The following is a 19,215-nucleotide window of genomic DNA, read 5'->3' as shown; positions in this document are numbered from 1 at the left end:
CATAGAAAAATATTTTCTTAATTATTTGAACACATTATATCTAAATGTTGCAGTAATATTTACGTATAAAATATTCGTTTTCATGATTTATCAATATTAATATGACTTTGTTATTCTTGTTATTAAAATATTTTTTCTTGATTATTTAATTTTTTTTACTTTAAATAATTTGTATACTTTATGTAAGATCTTAATTTGTTGCTTGAATTTATTTAATTTTTAAAATCAATAAATTTTTAATATCGTAAGTAAAATTTAGTTTTATTTTATAGCTCCAAAGTACAAATAGTCATAGCTTATCTCAATTTATGTCTTTCTATATTTTTTTATTTTTTATTCTAGTTTTAATTAATTTTTTACCTCCATATTTCTAGTTAATATAGGAGAAAATTTATGAGTGAATCAATATATATATAAAGAGAGAGAGAGAGAGAGAGAGATACATATAAATATAAATATAGATATAAAGATTGGATTTGTCTAAGATCTATTTGGATTATGTATAAGATTTATTAAACTATTTTCATTAATTATGTTTCCATTTATAATTTTTAATTATTAATGTTGTCCTAAAATTGCTAAGTGGCTTCATTTTAGCTTGTCACTTGGCTTAACCACAATGCATAGTACTCTTCTTTTAATATACTATCGATTATAGCAACCTTTGAGAAGGAGAAGGAAGAGGAGAAAGGGGGCTGAAGTTGTTTAAAAACTGGGTAGAAGTTAAAACTTTTAAAAAAATGGGTATAGGTTCAATAGGGGCACTCAAATAGGGCGCCCCGTGCAATTTCTACTAGTTTAGATCTTGCGGGTCTTTAAATTTGATGGGCTATGACGAATTAACGGGAGAAATTCAAAAATAGCCAAATTTACAAGTGGTTATTCAAAAAAGGCACAGTTTCAAAAGTCAACGAATTTTAGCCACTTTTCATGTAAAGATAAATCTGAACGAAAACACTGTTTAAAATCAGAAAAATACTCCAGCATAATATACTGGAATTCCAGTATATTATACTGGACCGGTTTCTGTTGCAGCAAAATAGTGCTATTTTTTAATGACTTGACAAACACTGACTATTTTTGAATGACCAGTCCGCAAACTGACTAGTCCATGCTATTTCAACCTAATTAACTCGCCATTTGAATGAGCTATAAAATGACAAGCCCAATCCAGCTCTAAGAGGGGCGCGGGCTAGGACCGACCGGCTTTAGAAATGTAATGCAATTTTTTTGTATCTCTAACTCTCTCTCTCTCTTTTTTTACATTAAGATGAATATTTTTAAATACTTTTCTTATTTACTTCTTTAGGTTCAGGGGTTTGAATCAATAAATTTATATGATAAGGTCATTTAATTAGGTTTCCAATGATTTGCTAATTTCATCATCATAGTCTATAGATATTTTAAAATTCATAGACTTTGCTAGTTGTCATTAGTCAAATATAAGTTTCCCTTGATCTCACAAATATAGTCATATACGATCAATTTATAATATATTAAATAAGGACCAAAATAAAGCATATGTAATCATCATAAAAGTAGATGACACAGTTACATTTTCTCTCTTGGTTAACGCTATTAAATTAATTTAATTGGTTAACGCTATTAAATTAATTTAATTGGTTAACGCTATTAAATTAATTTAATTGGTTAACTTTTAGATTTGTCCATAGAAATTAGAATGAAATAAGAGATCTACCAGTCCCAAGAAAAATGTAGACCCTTCTATTCTTTTTTTTCTCTTCTCTTTTACTGTTCAAACCAGATGACCCTAATATTTTTATTAATTACTGATTTGAAAAAGAAATACGTAGTACTATTAAACTACAAGTAGTACTGTGTTACGACAAGATTCCATTGCCAGAAAAGAATAGAGAGAGAAACTGAGATGCACATCACTGTCGGTATAAACTTTCATTTCTGTCCAGTCATTCCAAATGTTTTAAGTATTATTCTAATATATTCATTTTATATACTCAAAGAGTTAGTAAAATTTTTATTTACTTATCATCATTTGTTTGTCTCACAACAGTATTCATCATTTTTAAAAAATGTTTCAGATCTACAATAAATGACAGGAAATATTATGGGACTCGCTCTTGGTTTTCTCCATTCAATCTTTTCTATATTTTATGTTAAAGCAGAAAAAAATATTACATAGTACCAAATATATTCTCTTATTCAAAATAATTTCACGTTTCAACATTACTCCCTTGTTCATTCTATATGATATTATTTTTTATTAATTTATTTGAAATTATATATTTAAAAATAATTTAACTCTAAACTTCTCTTTTTATTATAACTTAGAAGATTTTATAGTCATGCAAATATTATACTACACTAATTAAGACCACACGTTTCAGATATCTTATGAGACACACACGTTTAGAATTACAAATTTAAAATTTCTCTTTTTTTAAAATACCGTGCGAATCAAATTATGTTACTACATCACATAAATATTTTATTTTTATTAAATTTAGAAATTCATATGAAATGGCATTTAATATGTTTTTTCTTAACATTCATAAATAATTATTTGGATTAGTTACCTCCTATAGCAAATGTTGATACCTTATTTATTTTAAATAAATACCCTTTTAAAAAATTATATTCCATAGCTACCTTTTGATTTTTTATAGCCAAATATATATTTATGGTCACCTCATACCCTTAAGCCATAAAATAAGTTTTGTATTATTTTTCTCTCTCATATCCCCTCAAACTTCCCCTATCCCTTATCCTAGGGGTGTCAATGATTTGATTCGGCTAGTTATTTTATAAAATTTATATCATACCAATTTTTCGATTATTCTATTATGTATAACCAAAATTAGACTTTTCGAAACCGTCCCAATCATGTCGGTTTCTCTTCGGTATCGGTACGATTCGGTTAATTTTCGGTATTTTTTTAATATCATGTAAAATTCACCAGTAGAAGTAGAATTGCAATAACATACGTTCTTTTATAGGACTTAGCAAAACTCTCTAGACATTTTTACTGTTTAAAGGGTGATGAATTTAAAAAAAGATTGCTAGAGTATAGATCCATCAACTATTCTACGACAACAACAACAACAACCCAGTATAATCCCACTTAGTGGAGTCTGGGGAGGGTAGTGTGTACGCAGACCTTACCCCTACCCTAGGGTAGAGAGACTGTTTCCAAATAGACCCCCGGTATCCTTCCCTCCAAGAACTTCCCACCTTGCTCTTGGGAGACTCGAACTCACAACCTCTCGGTTGGAAGTGGGGGTTGCTTACCATCAGAGCAACCCCTCTTGTCAACTATTCTATGACAACATAAAAGAAATCAAACCAAGGCAAAGAAAATATTAATCACACGAGTTGAAAGATATACCAAGCTGGGACTCAAGAATAAAGTCTATAGAAGATTAAATATTCAAAAAGATAAATCTAAGTTATATGAAAGGAAACATATTCAATACATTGTAGTTTGCTACTCATAATCGCTAGAATACTTTGTGTCTTGCTAATAAAGATACTTGAAATAACTTAGTTTAAGTAGAACTAACATAATAGGTTTTAGGAATTAGTATTTTGATTTTAATTACTTGTTGGCTTGTAATAGTTTTTATAATTTCAAGGCTCAAAGAAAATTTAATGCATTATTATTTTTAAACTTACTAAATAAATATATTTTCTATATGTAAAATTTATTCGGTACGGTTCGGTATTTTTCGGTTTATTTTTATAAAATAAAAAATCTACCCTAATTATCAGTGCGGTTATAAATTTATATAAAAACCTACGATTTCTTAAAAAGAAACCTAAAAATCGATTTAATACGGTACAGTTCGATCGATTTAATACGGTACAGTTCGATCGATTTAGTCGGTTTTCGAATATCCATTCAAATCCCTACTTTATCCTATATCTATTCTCCCATTCTCTCTACTTCCCGTTCCCGATCGCATATTGGCAGTGCCTCTATCGAAGTAGGCTAAAGCTTTCACCTTTTCCTTTTTCCTTCCAAAACTTTTATTTCCTTTTGGCTTCTTTTAATAGGTACTAGTATTATATTCTAAGTAATATTTTATGGAATATTATACTATATATGATGTCTGATGTTTAAATTTGCGTGAATTGGCGGTGCCTCTATCGAAGCCTTTGTCGCCGACGGTGAAGGCCCAGCAGATTCTGAATGGGACTACTCGTGATTGATTCCCCACTACTTCTGGAATCCATGGAAACTTCGATCACGTACTGATGATAGGCTATAATTACGTATTTTAGTTGATTATTACACTCTAATTTACTGCACTTTAGTTGAGTTTGCGCTTTAATCGCTAGTGTTTTGCACTAATTGTGTGTTTTATGCCTTGTAGGTGTGATTCTGAGCTATATAGATGTTATGTAATGAAATTAAGTGGTTTTGAGCTTTGAAGTCTGAGTAATAGCTCAAGGAATTAAGTCGGCATCACGTTCGGAGATCAACAGATGATAAAACAACAAAACGAAAACTCGAAGAGGCATATTGTGCACTGTCTAGTAAAATAGACATAACGTTTTACTCTGAACCCCATTTGGGCTCTATAATATATGGTTGGAAAGCTAACTCAAAGAGCTACAACTTTCATGTTTTATGTTTTTCCATATTCCAAAGGGAACAGGATGAAATACCGCGGTTTTACCGCGACCGCGGCAGAACCGCGGTGAGGGCTGCTCGCAGACAATTGAAGCAGCAGAGGCCATGTTTGACCGCGGTTTGACTGCGACCGCGGTATAACCGCGGCAGGAGGCGGAAATTTCAGGAACTAAAGTGCAAAACACGGGATTTTAAGCCCAAAACCCTATTTTAAACACTAGACTCCGCCCAAGAGAGGATGTATTGTTTTGGAGAGGAGTTTTTGGAAGAAGAACAAGTTTGAGAGATCACCCAAAACATCTTGGTTTCTTCTTCTCTTTATTTTTCTTGCAAGTTTTATGATGAATATTGTTTTAGTTTATTTACCCATAGTTAGGAGTAGCTAAATCATTTGTCTAAGGTTTTGATGGAACCTATTGGGGGATGAACTTCTTGTTTATGTGAATACAAATTGCTAGTTTCAATCTTTATTTATTCAACTTTGTTCTTGTTGTAGTTAATTGACAGGATTCTCAATTAGCTGTGCCTATTTAGTGAGCATAACTCAGGAGAGAGTGCATATTTAGGTTATTGTTGAATAACACCACTCCTAAAGTATAAGAGGAATCTATAACTACGGGTTTAAAGGCGGGATTAGGGATAACTAAGCCTTGGGTGCAATCTTAAGTGAACTGTGTTAATTAAAGCTAGCTAGTGTATCTCGGGAGAGTGCAATAGTATATTACTGTGATTACTCGGGAGAGATTTACGGTAAGAAAAGTGTTCATGATTGATAGAGGTGTGTTGGTAAATTTGTATGACGCATAAACAGAAGGGATTCCATCAATAGGGGAAATCTTTACCTTAGCTTTTTCTCATCATTGTTTACAACCTTAGCACTTTAGTTTACAGCTGTTTAATTTACTTGCAATTTTAGTTACTATAGAAACCATCAACTTATGATTCAAACATTTGGGAAGCTGGTTCTGAAGAGTTTAGTGGGTCTAAAGATAGTGATTGATAGGTTAACTCTCTGTGGATTCGACCCTGGACGTAATACTCGGGTTATATTTGCAACGTCCGCATTGCCCTTTTTATAAGGCATAGTTGGGCGTGATCAAATTTTGGCGCCGTTGCCGGTGAGTTAACGGAATTATCAATTACCATTGATAGAAATACAAAAATTCTTAGTATGGTCAGTTTTCTCTATACCCAACTTGTGAATATTTGTGTAATTAAATTTTCTTACATTAGTCTATTTTTATTGTTTGGGTCTTGTTTATTTTCTTAGTTTTGAAAAATGGCATCACATAATAAAAATTGGTGGGGTGGTAGTTGTTCATACTGTGATGACCCTTGTTTTTATTGTGGAGAACCACACTCGTGGCAAATTTTTTTAAATTTTCCCGGGGGTGGATTGTGCGCACAATCTCAAACCCATGAGTGGAGTATTCGTGATAAGTGTGGTTTTCAAAATGGTCATTGGGATGATTGTGTTGATTGGTCCTTCCCTTCCCCAAGCCCCCGCTATGATGATTCTATTGTTTTTGATGAAAATGATAGGGCTAACGAATTGGAAGAAGTTGAGCATGGCCGAAAGGGAGAGTTCAAGCTCATGTTGGAGTGCTTACTTGAAGGAGGACACAAAGAACAAAGTGCCTTGGAGGAGCTTTTGGAAAATAGTCTCCAAAATTCCTTGGCACTTAATCAAAACCAAGAACTCTCAAATGCCCAAAATGAGAAAATAATGCTCATGTTGGAGACCATTCTTGAAAATGAGGAAGAATGTGAGCTAAAATTTGAAGAGTCAAGAATTGAACCTCCGCCAACCGACCCCATGAGTACCAATGATGCCGAGAAAAACATGGACTTAGAATCAACCGGTGTAAATAAAAATCTGGTTGAGAATGACTCTAGTCCGGGGGAAGAAGAGGATGTCAGAATAGAAAAATTGCAAAATGAAGGTTTGAAGTCACATTCCAAGCATTTTTCAACATTAGAATTGTGTAGTGATATAAAAATTGAACTACATGAGTCCGTGAGGGACTGCGAGGAGGAAAGGCAACAACCATACATTTTACAATTTGAGGAAACAAAAAAACAAAATGACATTCCTCACATGAGAGCCAAGAGGTGCAAAATGAAGAATTTAAGGCTCGGCTCGATAATCAACTTACCACCCCCTATCGCTCGTGGTCACAAGCTTGATTCCAAGCTAGGTGCACAGTTCATATCGTCCAAGTGGCGAGAAAAGTGGGAAAATTATTTGCGTCGTGCCGCGACTTTAAATCAAGCGCTTGTTGGGAGGCATCCCTATTTTATTTTATTTTATTTTATTTTTATTTATTATTGTATTATTCTTGTAGTGTAGATTTTTTATTTTTAGGAACATGGAACACAAAGCCATTGGAAGGATGTAACAACAAACCATTGGTTGGAACTAAGTGTGAGGTACCCGCACGAAGGACCAAGATTGGGAGAAGTCTGAGTACCCCATGAGCTGCTAGTGCTTCGGCCTTTGGCCTACCAGGGAGTTTCTTTTACCCTCTTATTAGTATGGTGTGCATTGGGGACAATGCACAATTTTAAGTGTGGGGTGGGAGACTTGCCTTGATACTGTATTGTAGTGTACATAGACATGGAACATGTTCTAATATTGTATATGTGTTGTTGCGTATAGTTGACTGTACTCACATTAGGAGTAACTGACTTGGACCAACGACGGACGCTTGTCGACGGGTCTCTTGAGGGTCAAAGTCGGATCTTAAAAAAAAAAGGTACAGGACTCTTCTTGAGGACGGACCACTTGGACAGTACTCTTGAGGGAAGTAGTCCATGTAGCTTCTTTTTATTTTATTTTATTGTTCTTTTCTAGGTAGTGTAGTAATTCCCCCTTGGTTTTTCTTTAAACCACGGTTCTTTTCCAAGGGTTTTATTTGAACCGGGTGTAGTTAGTTTTTTTGGGAGTAGGAGCCATTGTGTTGTGTTTTGAAGTGAAGCAATATCTCTTGACTTTGTTATGCCTTGAGAATAGTGAGTACTTTGGTTGTGACGCTTAGGCTCAGTTTTTGACTCTTGTAGAAGTACCTTAAATTGTATTATCTTAACTTTGCTCAACTGCTTTGACTAGAGTGTCTTGATGATCTAATCTTGAGTGAGTCATGTGCCATGTGTGCGTGAGGGTTGTTGTATTCTGTGCATTGCATTTGATGCCTAGAACTTGCCCCGTGTGTTTGCAAAGCGAAATAGTAGTTTTGTTCAGTCTAGGAAGTGATATAGGCATTTCTTTGTTGATCCAGATATGCATATTTTACCCACCTAATTGTTATGTATCGTAGTTAACCCCTTTGAGCCTATAATCTTATTCCTTTGGCAACCACATTACAAGCCTTACCCATTTGTTTGAATTAATCATCTATTGAACCATTGTAACCTCTCATGAGCACTTGAATTATTTATGAACTTTGTAAAAGTTAAAGTGTGGGGTGGTTGGTTTGGCTTTTGAGTGGAACTAATGAAATAAGGAGAAAGGGTGCACTGATTTGAAAAGCAAGAGTCTCTTGAATTGAAAAAAGAAAAAAAAAGTTGTATTGCTGTAAAAAAAATATTCTTTGATAGTGGTGACTCTTGATATAATTGTGCTTAAATAATTTGGGAGTTGATGTATATTGATGTGAAGGTGGAGTTTGGCTTGACATAAATATGGGGTTTGAATGTTAAAGTATATGTATTAAAGTGCTAAGGGAGTTGTAGTCACTCTTATATCTAAATGTATCCTACCTGTCCCGTAGCCTACATTACAACCAAATAAAGTCCTAATTGATCCTAGATTGAATGAGCTCGATTAGTGGAGTAGTACACTACGGGCAAGCTTATGGTGCATCTTTTGTGGCATATGAATGTTATTTCTGAGAGTGAGTGAATTCTTTCTATCTTGAGTTCCTAAGTGTTCTTAAATTTTATTGTGTGGAACTACTCTCTTTTGTTGTGTGAGGGCACTTGATTCATGAAGGAAAGGTAATGTCAGTGACCTCTATGTTAGAGTAAGTAGGTGAATTGTGAATAATGCGTGGTACTTATGAGTCAAATCTTGAGGTGAAGATGTTACGCTTTTGTGCTTAGTCTATTTTAAATACTCTTGGTGTGATGAGTTAGGAGAATTGTTTAAAAAGGTCGTGTCTATAAAAAAAGTGTAGTTTGATTGCTCGAGGACGAGCAATGGTTTAAGTGTGGGGTGTTGATGATAGGTTATAATTACGTATTTTAGTCGATTATTACACTCTAATTTACTGCACTTTAGTTGAGTTTGCGCTTTAATCGCTAGTGTTTTGCACTAATTATGTGTTTTATGTCTTGTAGGTGTGATTCCGAGCTATATAGATGTTATGTAATAAAATTAAGTGGTTTTGATCTTTGAAGTCTGAGTAATAGCTCAAGGAATTAAGTCGGGATCACGTTCGGGGATCAACGGATGATAAAACAACAAAACGAAAACTCGAAGAGGCATATTGTGCATTGTCTAGTAAAATAGACATAACGTTTTACTTCGAACCCCATTTGGGCTCTATAATATATGGTTGGAAATCTAACTCAAAGGGATACAACTTTCATGTTTTATGTTTTTCCATATTCCAAAGGGAACAGGATGAAATACCGCAGTTTTACCGCGACCGCGGCAGAACCGCGGTGAGGGCTGCTCGCAGACAATTGAAGCAGCAGAGGCCATGTTTGACCGCGGTTTGACCGCGACCGCGGTAGAACCGCGGCAGGAGGCGGAAATTTCAGGGACTAAAGTGCAGAACACGGGATTTTAAGCCCAAAACCCTATTTTAAACACTAGACTCCGCCCAAGAGAGGATGTATTGTTTTGGAGAGGAGTTTTTGGAAGAAGAACAAGTGTGAGAGATCACCCAAAACATCTTGGTTTCTTCTTCTCTTTATTTTTCTTGCAAGTTTTATGATGAATATTGTTTTAGTTTATTTACCCATAGTTAGGAGTAGCTAAATCCTTTGTCTAAGGTTTTGATGGAACCTATTGGGGGATGAACTTCTTGTTTATGTGAATACAAATTGCTAGTTTCAATCTTTATTTATTCAACTCTGTTCTTGTTGTAGTTAATTGACAGGATCCTCAATTAGCTGTGCCTATTTAGTGTGCATAACTCGGGAGAGAGTGCATATTTAGGTTATTGTTGAATAACACCACTCCTAAAGTATAAGAGGAATCTATAACTGCGGGTTTAAAGGCGGGATTAGGGATAACGAAGCCTTGGGTGCAATCTTAAGTGAACTGTGTTAATTAAAGCTAGCTAGTGTATCTCGGGAGAGTGCAATAGTATATTACTGTGATTACTCGGGAGAGATTTACGGTAAGAAAAGTGTTCATGATTGATAGAGGTGTGTTGGTAAATTTGTATGACGCATAAACAGAAGAGATTCCATCAATAGGGGAAATCTTTACCTTAGCTTTTTCTCATCATTGTTTACAACCTTAGCACTTTAGTTTACAGCTGTTTAATTTACTTGCAATTTTAGTTACTATAGAAACCATCAACTTGTGATTCAAACATTTGGGAAGCTGGTTCTGAAGAGTTTAGTGGGTCTAAAGATAGTGATTGATAGGTTAACTCTCTGTGGATTCGACCCTGGGCATAATACTCGGGTTATATTTGCAACGTCCGCATTGCCCTTTTTATAAGGCATAGTTGGGCGTGATCACGTACGATCTCCGATGCAACATCAGTTGGAATTAAAGGCGGCTCTGGATCGTCGGCAACCGGAGGCAACAGTAACGACAAACGAGGACTGGATACTGATGCTGCTAGGGGTGGGCATTCGGTCGGTTCGGTTCGATTTGAAGAAATTCGGTTCGGTTATTCGGTTTTCGGTTTTGTAAAAGTAGTAACCGAAACCGAACTGAAATAAGTTCGGTTCAATTCGGTTATTCTAATTTCGGTTCGGTTATTTCGGTTCGGTTTTCGGTTTGAACATTATCATATTGGACTCCTTCTATGTAATAATACGACCGGCGAATTTGTTGATTTTTCCCAAAACTTCGAAATTGTTGGAAATATTGTGTTTATAGAAAAAAAATAGACTAAACTTTGCACACTTTATGGATCATAAAATTCAAACATAGTGTAAATTACAACTCTGCGTGAAATTCTCCCGGTATCTATCACATATGCTATGGAAGTTTTAATAGACTGAAAGCCTTTAAGATTGGAAAGTTGATGGACTTACTTAATTAAGTTGAGTTTTTGATAGATTGGACCTAATAGTATTAATTTATTATCTATGGGCTTAGCCTATGTATAACTTAAAGAACATATATGTTAATAATTCGGTTTTTCGGTTAACTGAACTAAAAAACTTAATAACCGAAAACCGAACCGAAAAACCGAAATTTTAAAATTTTAAACCGAAACCGACCGAACAAACCGAATAACCGAAATAAAAAAAAAATCGGTTCGGTCGGTTTATTCGGTTCCGACCGAAATATGCCCACCCCTAGATGCTGCTTCAACGAGACGACATTAGGGTTGTTCTTGAACAAAGACAACGGAGTTGGGGGCTGAGCAACTTGAATTTTTTGTTAATATATTTCAATGTATTTTAATGTATCTCGCTGTATTTTATTGTATTCATTGTTTTTTTTAATTGTATTTCAATGTATCTCGCTGTATTCTATGTATTTCATTGTATTCATTGTCTTTTTTTCATTATATTTCAATGTATCCCGCTGTATTATATGTATTTCATTGTATTCACTGTCTCGCTATATTCCACGAATGTATTCATATGTTTTTTTAATTAATATAATTTATGTATTCAGATATGTTATATAATTTCTCTGAATATTGCTATGTTTTTGGGGTATTTTTCGGCTGAGAATTTTTTTATAACCGGAAATACAAAATTTGTGTGTTATAATTGAATTTGTTGAGATATATTAGGAGTCAATTATATTAATTGATTCACTTTCCGTTTAAAATAGTATAATCCCAATACAGTTGAATACAATAATCTGTCCAGTTGTAATCCCATGTTTCAAGACGGAATACAGTCGAATACGCTCGAATATAAAAATTTGTCTAGCTATAATCCCTGTTTCACGCCTAGAAATGCTACTGTATTTATGAATACAATAGCTTAAATACATCGAATACACTCTAAAAAATCTGAAAATATAGTTATAGAAAGTAATTATAATAAATGGTAGCTACAACTAACTAATAACCGCTAAAACATAGGGTTTCTGAAAATTTCTATAATTAATTCCATTCAAATTAGGAACACAAATTTGGAAGAAGAGTAGAGGAGCAAGTATATAAAGGCAAAAAAAAAAAAGAAGAAAAGAGACATTTGATATTTGTTGGGTGCATCTCCTTAACCATTAAGGTAACAAAGAAAAAAAGAAGAAAGAAAGGAACAAACAAAAGGGGAAAAGGAGGAAGAAAGGTTAAGATTCGATCTGGCAAATTCTCTTTTTTTTTTTTTTTTTTTTTTTGGGGATTCTGATTCCTGGATGTGGCGTTAATTTCAATGTAAACAAATTGCAAACAAATCATACACCCTTTTCATTATTTCGCCATTTTTCTCGAAATTCTGAATAACCCCTTCTTCCCTCCTTCAGGTTCTTTCTTCTTCTTCTTTTGCTTACCCTTTTTTCAGATTAAATAGTTATTCTTGTTATTGTTTAAAGTTTGTTCCTTTGTGTATATTTAATAAATTGTGTTCCAATTATCAGATCTTATTTTCTGATTTGTAAATTTGTTGCTTTGGTTTTAAATCATGTTTTGTATTTGTGTATTCAGTAAATTTGTTTTCGGTTTGATTCTAGGTTGGTAGTAGCAATAAAGTTTGCATCTTTGGGTCATTTTATTGCCCAATTTGTGATTTCTGAACTTTTAATCTAATTTGTTTTGCAATGGTAATGAGGTTAAGACTATGGTTTTCTCAGCTCAAACTGAAATGAGGATTGTTCAATATTGTTTGGAGAATAACCAGCTTCTATAATTCACTTTCTTTGGCTAGTTTTGCTGTATCTGTTTGTGCAATAATCTTGAATTCTGCTTGTTTTTCATTTTTAGGCTGGTAGTTTCATTAAAGGGTGAATGTTTTAGGGTTTCTTTTGCTAAAATGATGAGATTTGATTCAATATGTATAAGTTTCTTAAGTAGAATGTTCCGATCTGAATTAAGATTTTTTTCTCATTTCAGATTGAAATGGGGACTGTTGAATAATTGTGTGGATCAAAATTGATCTCTATACTTTTGTTTCTTCCTTTTGCCTTATTTGTTTGTCACTTTTTATTGCAGGGCCTCTCTTCCTCTTTTGTAGCATAAAAGAGGCCCTCAAGGACAGCGAAAAGTTAGAGAAGGGAAGAGGGAAATGGATTTTGAAAACAACAATTGGGTTTGGGAAGGGATGTATTACTACCCACGCCTTTTTGGTGGCATCATGCTGACTGCAGCCTTGCTCGGGTTATCCACGAGCTATTTTGTCGGGATCAGTGTCCCTACTCTACTTTATCCTTTTGCTGATCGAAGTATCTTTCATAAAAAGAAGCATGGGAAGAAACGTATTCGTGTTTATATGGATGGTTGTTTTGATCTGATGCATTACGGCCACGCAAATGCTTTGAGACAAGCGAAAGCGTTGGGAGATGAATTGGTCGTTGGAGTTGTCAGTGATGAGGAAATCATAGCCACTAAAGGTCCTCCAGTTTTATGCATGGAAGAAAGGTATGAGTAAACACCATTTGTTTCTACTACTCTTTCCTTGATTAATCCATTAGCTTTTATTTCCCTTCTTCCGGAAATATCTTCTGCAATGATAAGGGAAAAGAGTATAGATGCATGCGATTTCTGCTTGATGTTTGTTGATTTATTTGTTTTGTGTTTTCCATATGTCAGTATGTCAGGTGTGAGATCGATCCTTATTTAATATTAGAAACTTTAAGTACTTGTATTGAACAAGATTAACTCCAAGTACATGATCAAGAATGTTGTTCCCACTTATTTTGTTCATTTTCTTACTGTGAAATACTTTGTGTGATTTTACACTTTGAGTTAAGTGGAACTTTTGCGTGTCTAATTTTGAGGTCCTCTGCAGACTTGCTCTTGTTAGTGGCTTGAAGTGGGTGGATGAAGTGATTTCGAGTGCTCCTTATGAAATTACTGAAGAATTTATGAACCGTCTATTCAATGAGTATAACATTGACTACATTATACATGGTGATGATCCCTGTCTACTTCCAGACGGAACTGATGCTTATGCCTTGGCCAAAAAAGCTGGTCGCTACAAGCAAATTAAACGAACTGAAGGTGTCTCCAGCACAGACATTGTAGGTATTATATCTCTCCTTTTCTAGTTGAGTTTCGAAAGTTCTGATCTGTGGAAAAGCATATTCACCAAATGAGTTGTACGTGAAATAACAGAAATTTTTTCCCTAAATTGTTTCAGCAAAGCATGATCCTGCATGCCATTTGAGTGTCTAAAAGTAAAAAAGTTTCAATGGCTAAACCAAATTGATTTGCCAAAAACTAATGAATGAAAATACACATAGATCAAACATACCTTTTCATTGAACAGTCTTCAAAAATAAAATTAAGAAATGTTTCCACAAATCAGATACTAGCTAAGAGCAATGAGATAGCTATTTGCTTTTGGTAATGTTTGTTTTGAATCACATTTCTTTAGGGAGGATTCTCTCTTCTGCCAAAAGTAGAAATACTCCTCAAGATTGCTCCAATTCTTCTCCCACTGGCGAAGCGGATAGTATAAAGAATAAATGTGGCGAGGAAAAACAAGCAAAGGGCGGTCACATATCTCATTTTTTGCCCACGTCAAGACGAATTGTGCAATTTTCAAATGGGAAGGTACCACAAATTGTACTCTTTATTTATTCTTTGTGAAGCTTCATGTTAGACATGGGCATGTTTACTTTTTTCTTGTTGAATTCAATGTGAACTTTTTGAAATTACTTTGAAGAACAAATCAACTATACAACAACAGCTTCTTTGGAGAATTTACTTCTGAATGAATGCTTTACAGCAATTTAAATAGGGTAGACTGAAGAGACCATTTCTCTTTTTATCCTCAAGATGACACTTTGAATAAAGAATCTTGTAGTGATGGCTTTAAAGTTTAACTTAAATGTAAACTTTGCTATTGGGCTGGTTGAATAAGATAATCTCTTACTAAAAATCAAATCAAGCTTAGATGGTTTTGAGTAAACACTTCTTGAAGTCCGTCGCAGTTTACTTCTCATATTACATGTGCAACCTCCTGACGATAAAGAAACGATGAACTGTTACATTGAAATGAGTGTTTATCTTATTGTAAATCTCCTTAAGTTTTTCTACCATCCCATCGGCAACAACAACTATGCCTCATTCCCAAGCTAGTTGTGGTCCGTTATACAAATCCTCACAATCCATTTCTCTCCGCTTTGACCCATTTCTCCATCAATATAATCTTCTTATTCCCTAGCTCTTATTTTGTTTTAACTTCTAACAAAATTCAAATCTTGCAAGCACCCAAGTTATGGTTATCTAGTAGAATCAAATTGAGTATAACAACGGCTATTAGGTGATTATAGATGATTGATTCTGCTTAAGTCATGACTAAAGAATATTGACCTCCACTGCGGTAAACTTAATAAAAACTTTAGCGCTCTACCATAAACCTGATTCGTAATATTTGGGAACATGCAATTTTCTATGGGTCGCATGTTCATTTTGAGTAATCAAATGCATCCTTCTGAAGTTGAAATGACGATGGAATTCTTACTTCATACAGGACCATGATCACGATGGTTGTCAAAGCAAACTAAATGTCGTTCACCTTGTTATTTCTTAGTAACCTTTCTTTTACTGGAGAGGCAAAAGTAAATATTTTTGTGTACTATTTCAATTGTAGGGGCCTGGGCCTAATTCTCGGGTGGTATATATTGATGGTGCATTTGACCTTTTCCATGCTGGACACGTTGAGGTAAGTCTAGAATATTTGACAAGGTTCGTTTATGTTGTCATTTCATGGCAATAGTTTAGCGTCGTCCTGCATCAATATGATTTTACCCATAAGTTACTTTTTCCCCTTCTCAGATTCTCAGAAGGGCAAGGCAGCTTGGAGATTTTCTTTTAGTTGGTATTTATCCAGACCAGACTGTCAGGTACATGGTATTATTGTTCTGATCCATATTCTTAGACCACACATTAACTTAGGCTTGCTTTCTATCGATATGTTTGTCTTCTACATTTCCAGATTTTATATAGTAAGGCTGTATTTAATGAAAATTACTTTTAATTTCTTGTAGTGAACTTCGTGGACATCAGTATCCGCTGATGAATCTGTACGAGCGCAGTCTTAGTGTACTTGCATGCCGTTATGTTGATGAGGTCATCATTGGTGCCCCTTGGGAAGTAACTCAGGATATGGTAATGCTTAATTGCAGCTACTCCTATGTCTCTTCCTCAGTATTGCTCGTAGCTCTTAGTATTCTTATATATGTGGGTCCGTTTCCCGAATAGAGTACCGCAACTAGTTTTTTAAGAGATGTTTTCAGATTTGTTGAATTGTTGTTAGGAGAAAAGAAGAAATGAAGCATTTGTTTTCCCCATAAGGGTATGATAATATTGTTGGGACTTTATCCCAAATGTTAAGAAAAGAAAAAGCCTTCGTCTATAAAAGATGGATCAATTGGATCCATTCTAGTATCTGATGTAGCCCTAGTTAGTAGTATACTCGCTTGTCTCTAGTGTCATATAAAATTGCTGCACCTTCAGACCTATGCTTTCCTTTAACACATAGCATAATCATATTGTGAATCTTTCACCAAAATCTTGAAATGGTGGGAGACGTGGTCTAGTGCCGTACCGCAACTAACATGGTGCATTGGCATGACATCTTTCCATTTTGGTATGATTGGATGTGTGATGCTCTGTCATTTTGTGGTTCATTAGTAGTGCTGGAAATACACCGCACTTCTGAAATAATGCTGGATAATGCAAAAAGATATGATAAAAACATATGTAAATCTGTGGCACTTCTTGCACATGAGGTTTTTGTTATAACATGTTATTGTTGGTGTTTTTCCCCCTTAATTGCGACGTTTCAACTAGATGGAAATAGAATAGAAAAATTGTATGTCTTATTGGTCACTAATTCATTCTCTCCTTTTATTTGGCATGTGTTAGATAACAACTTTCAACATTTCTGTGGTTGTACACGGGACAGTTTCTGAGAGCAACTCTTCCATGGAAGTAAGTCTATGATTTGATTGTTGCATGCAACAACTTGATGTTTTCCACTGATCAGAAGGAATATTTTTTTTCCTGAACTGATTAACATAGTAGTGTGGGGAAGCATGTTATAAAGGAAATGTTTTCCCTGGTGCAGGGAGGTCAGGATCCTTATGCGGTTCCTAAAAGCATGGGAATCTTCCAAGTGATTGAGAGCCCAAAAGATATTACTACTACTTCGGTTGCTCAAAGAATCATCGCTAATCATGAGATCTATGTGGTATGTTGTATTTACTATTCTCTAACTTCTTAGCTATTCCTGCTCTACAGCTGCTTAGCTTTCTGATCAGAAAATTACAATTTTGGATTTTGAGTCTCGTTGCTTCTTTCCGCATACACAGACACATAGTTGACAAATCATGAGATATGTTTGGTATGTTAGTAATGAGTCTGCAAGTGTTTATCTCTGACTAGATTTTTCTACAGCTGATAAGCTTTCTGATTCAAAATGGCATAATTTTAGATTTTGAGTCTCCAAGCTTGTCTGACTGTCAAAGAAAGAGGAGGGGGTTGTGGGGGGGGGGTTGGGGGTTGGGGGGGGGAGGTGTTACCATCATAATAAGATGGGTTTACAGGAATTCTTTTACGAATTATTTTTTCCCTCCTCTTTGAGGCGAGGCGTATGAAATCTTATCGATATACCACTGGCTCAGGAAAGATTGCACATTCGTTACACTTACGCCCCCCAAAAATGTTGAATTTCTTCACATGAAGTAGATGGGTCCATAGATCAAGTTATGCATTTAGGTTGCATTCTTCTTAGTTACCTGGTTCATATAGTGTTGATCAATTATGATGCTTGAGAGCAAGTGTGTGGCGTAGTGGGAGGAAAACTATAAGGTCTCAAGTTGAAATACCAGTCGAGGAAAAAAAAAGGTAATTTCTTCCCGATCTGTCTAAGCCTTGGTGGGTAGAGTTATCCGGTGGAATAGTCGAGGTACCCACAAGCCGGCTGGGAAACAATCGTCATTAGAGAAAAAAAACGTTGATGGTTGATAATATTTGAGGTCAGAAATACTATTAGTTCAAGGAGCTTGCCATAAAATTTTGTATGTTTCTCCTTTCTGTTTTAGGAGAAACTTGTCGACAAAGAAGCTAGCAACGGTTGAACTTAGGTGACTGACTATAGTAGTTATCTTTTCTTCCACTACATAGAAAGTAAATATATTGATAAATCCAACTTGTACAAAAGAGTAACTGATCATGTTAGATACTCGGCCACTTCTCAATTTAGCATCTCTAAGCTCTTTCAATGACTTTCTTGAATGATGGTTTGTTGGCTTATGCAGAAAAGGAATACCAAGAAAGCAGCAAGCGAGAAAAAATACTACGCCCAAAGGAAGTATGTTTCAGGCGATTAATAATTTTCACTTCACCAGCCTGGTCCTTGTGTAGCTAATTTGAATTAGGCGAAGCTGCTCCCTTTCCAAGGTAGTTCTTCCTGTACTTTTTTGTATTTGAAAGATATATAACAGAGAAGGGGACAAGATACAAGAAGAGAATACCCTAGACAGAAGATCTAGAAATTTTTTTGGTTCAATTTTTAATTTATTTTTGGTTGTAATCCTCCTCTTCGGCGTGTTGCGGGAGATGGTAAAGCTAATTTCCTAATCTCGGGAATCAAATTGATTGTTGTAATAGTGAAGAAACTACTGCTCTATAGTTAATTTAAGTTCCATTTTTAAATTTCAAGCAGTTCCACTGCCTCTGTACATAAACTAGATCTTGATTATGTTATTCTTTTTATCATAAAATTTTGATGCTTAAAGGATATCTTTTGGGGTCTGATTGAATTCAAAAATATTTTGCATATGCATTCTGGCAAGGTTTTGCTTGTGTCTTTTGGTGATCGGGGAGTGAGTTTGCTACTTACATTATATCCAAAATGAATTTAATGACACTAGTAGTGATTTCTCAGTTTTATCTAACACTGTACTATTAATACTTATTGTTGTGGACTGTTGTTCAACTTGTATCATTGTGATCGAAAACTGCAGAAACCAAAGATAACAATTAACATGAAAACAAGATAAATATACATTAACTGTTATAAAATAAAGCAATGCAGTAAAATGTAAACAAGAAGAGATAGAGAGAATGAAGAAGTGTTTTCTTCTTTCACTTTGGTGTAATTTTTCTTTGCAATTACATGGTCTTTTATAGGCATAAAAAGTAAAGATGATGGACATAAAATAGGAAATTTAATCTTTAAGTTATTCACAACATAGGCATCCAATGTAGCATCCAATGTAGTATCCAATGTACAAACTATTCATAACACTCCCCCTTGGATGTCCATGTAAGATAATGTGTCTC

The 19,215-nt window shown here is 34.7% G+C and overlaps 1 protein-coding gene across 2 annotated transcripts; it reads left to right on the top strand.

The window, feature by feature from the left end:
- Positions 1-11,949: 11,949 nt before the first annotated feature.
- On the top strand, positions 11,950-18,667 carry LOC104232394 (ethanolamine-phosphate cytidylyltransferase-like). Of its 2 annotated transcripts, none has more exons than XM_009785579.2 (10): positions 11,950-12,052; positions 12,913-13,338; positions 13,709-13,944; positions 14,297-14,475; positions 15,518-15,589; positions 15,703-15,770; positions 15,915-16,035; positions 16,795-16,860; positions 16,997-17,119; positions 18,189-18,667. In XM_009785579.2, the coding sequence occupies exons 2-10, from the start codon at positions 12,986-12,988 to the stop codon at positions 18,258-18,260; spliced, it is 1,290 nt and encodes a 429-aa protein (XP_009783881.1). In that variant the 5' UTR covers positions 11,950-12,052; positions 12,913-12,985; the 3' UTR covers positions 18,261-18,667. The 2 variants fall into 2 exon arrangements, with proteins under 2 accessions (XP_009783881.1, XP_009783882.1); XM_009785580.2 differs by lacking the exon at positions 11,950-12,052 and adding an exon at positions 12,079-12,227.
- Positions 18,668-19,215: the final 548 nt, after the last annotated feature.

The sequence above is a fragment of the Nicotiana sylvestris genome, chromosome 11, assembly GCF_000393655.2.
Source record: "Nicotiana sylvestris chromosome 11, ASM39365v2, whole genome shotgun sequence".
Taxonomy (NCBI): Eukaryota; Viridiplantae; Streptophyta; class Magnoliopsida; order Solanales; family Solanaceae; genus Nicotiana; species Nicotiana sylvestris.
Note: the sequence above shows the minus strand (reverse complement) of the source record. Positions and strands in the feature narration are given on the sequence as shown.

Excerpts from the sequence above, each read along its gene's own strand:
- LOC104232394 (XM_009785579.2), top strand. The coding sequence starts at position 12,986 with ATGGATTTTGAAAACAACAATTGGGTTTGGGAAGGGATGTATTACTAC. Across the intron at positions 15,590-15,702 it reads TCCATGCTGGACACGTTGAG|ATTCTCAGAAGGGCAAGGCA; the intron begins GTAAGTCTAGAA and ends TCCCCTTCTCAG. Across the intron at positions 15,771-15,914 it reads TATCCAGACCAGACTGTCAG|TGAACTTCGTGGACATCAGT; the intron begins GTACATGGTATT and ends AATTTCTTGTAG.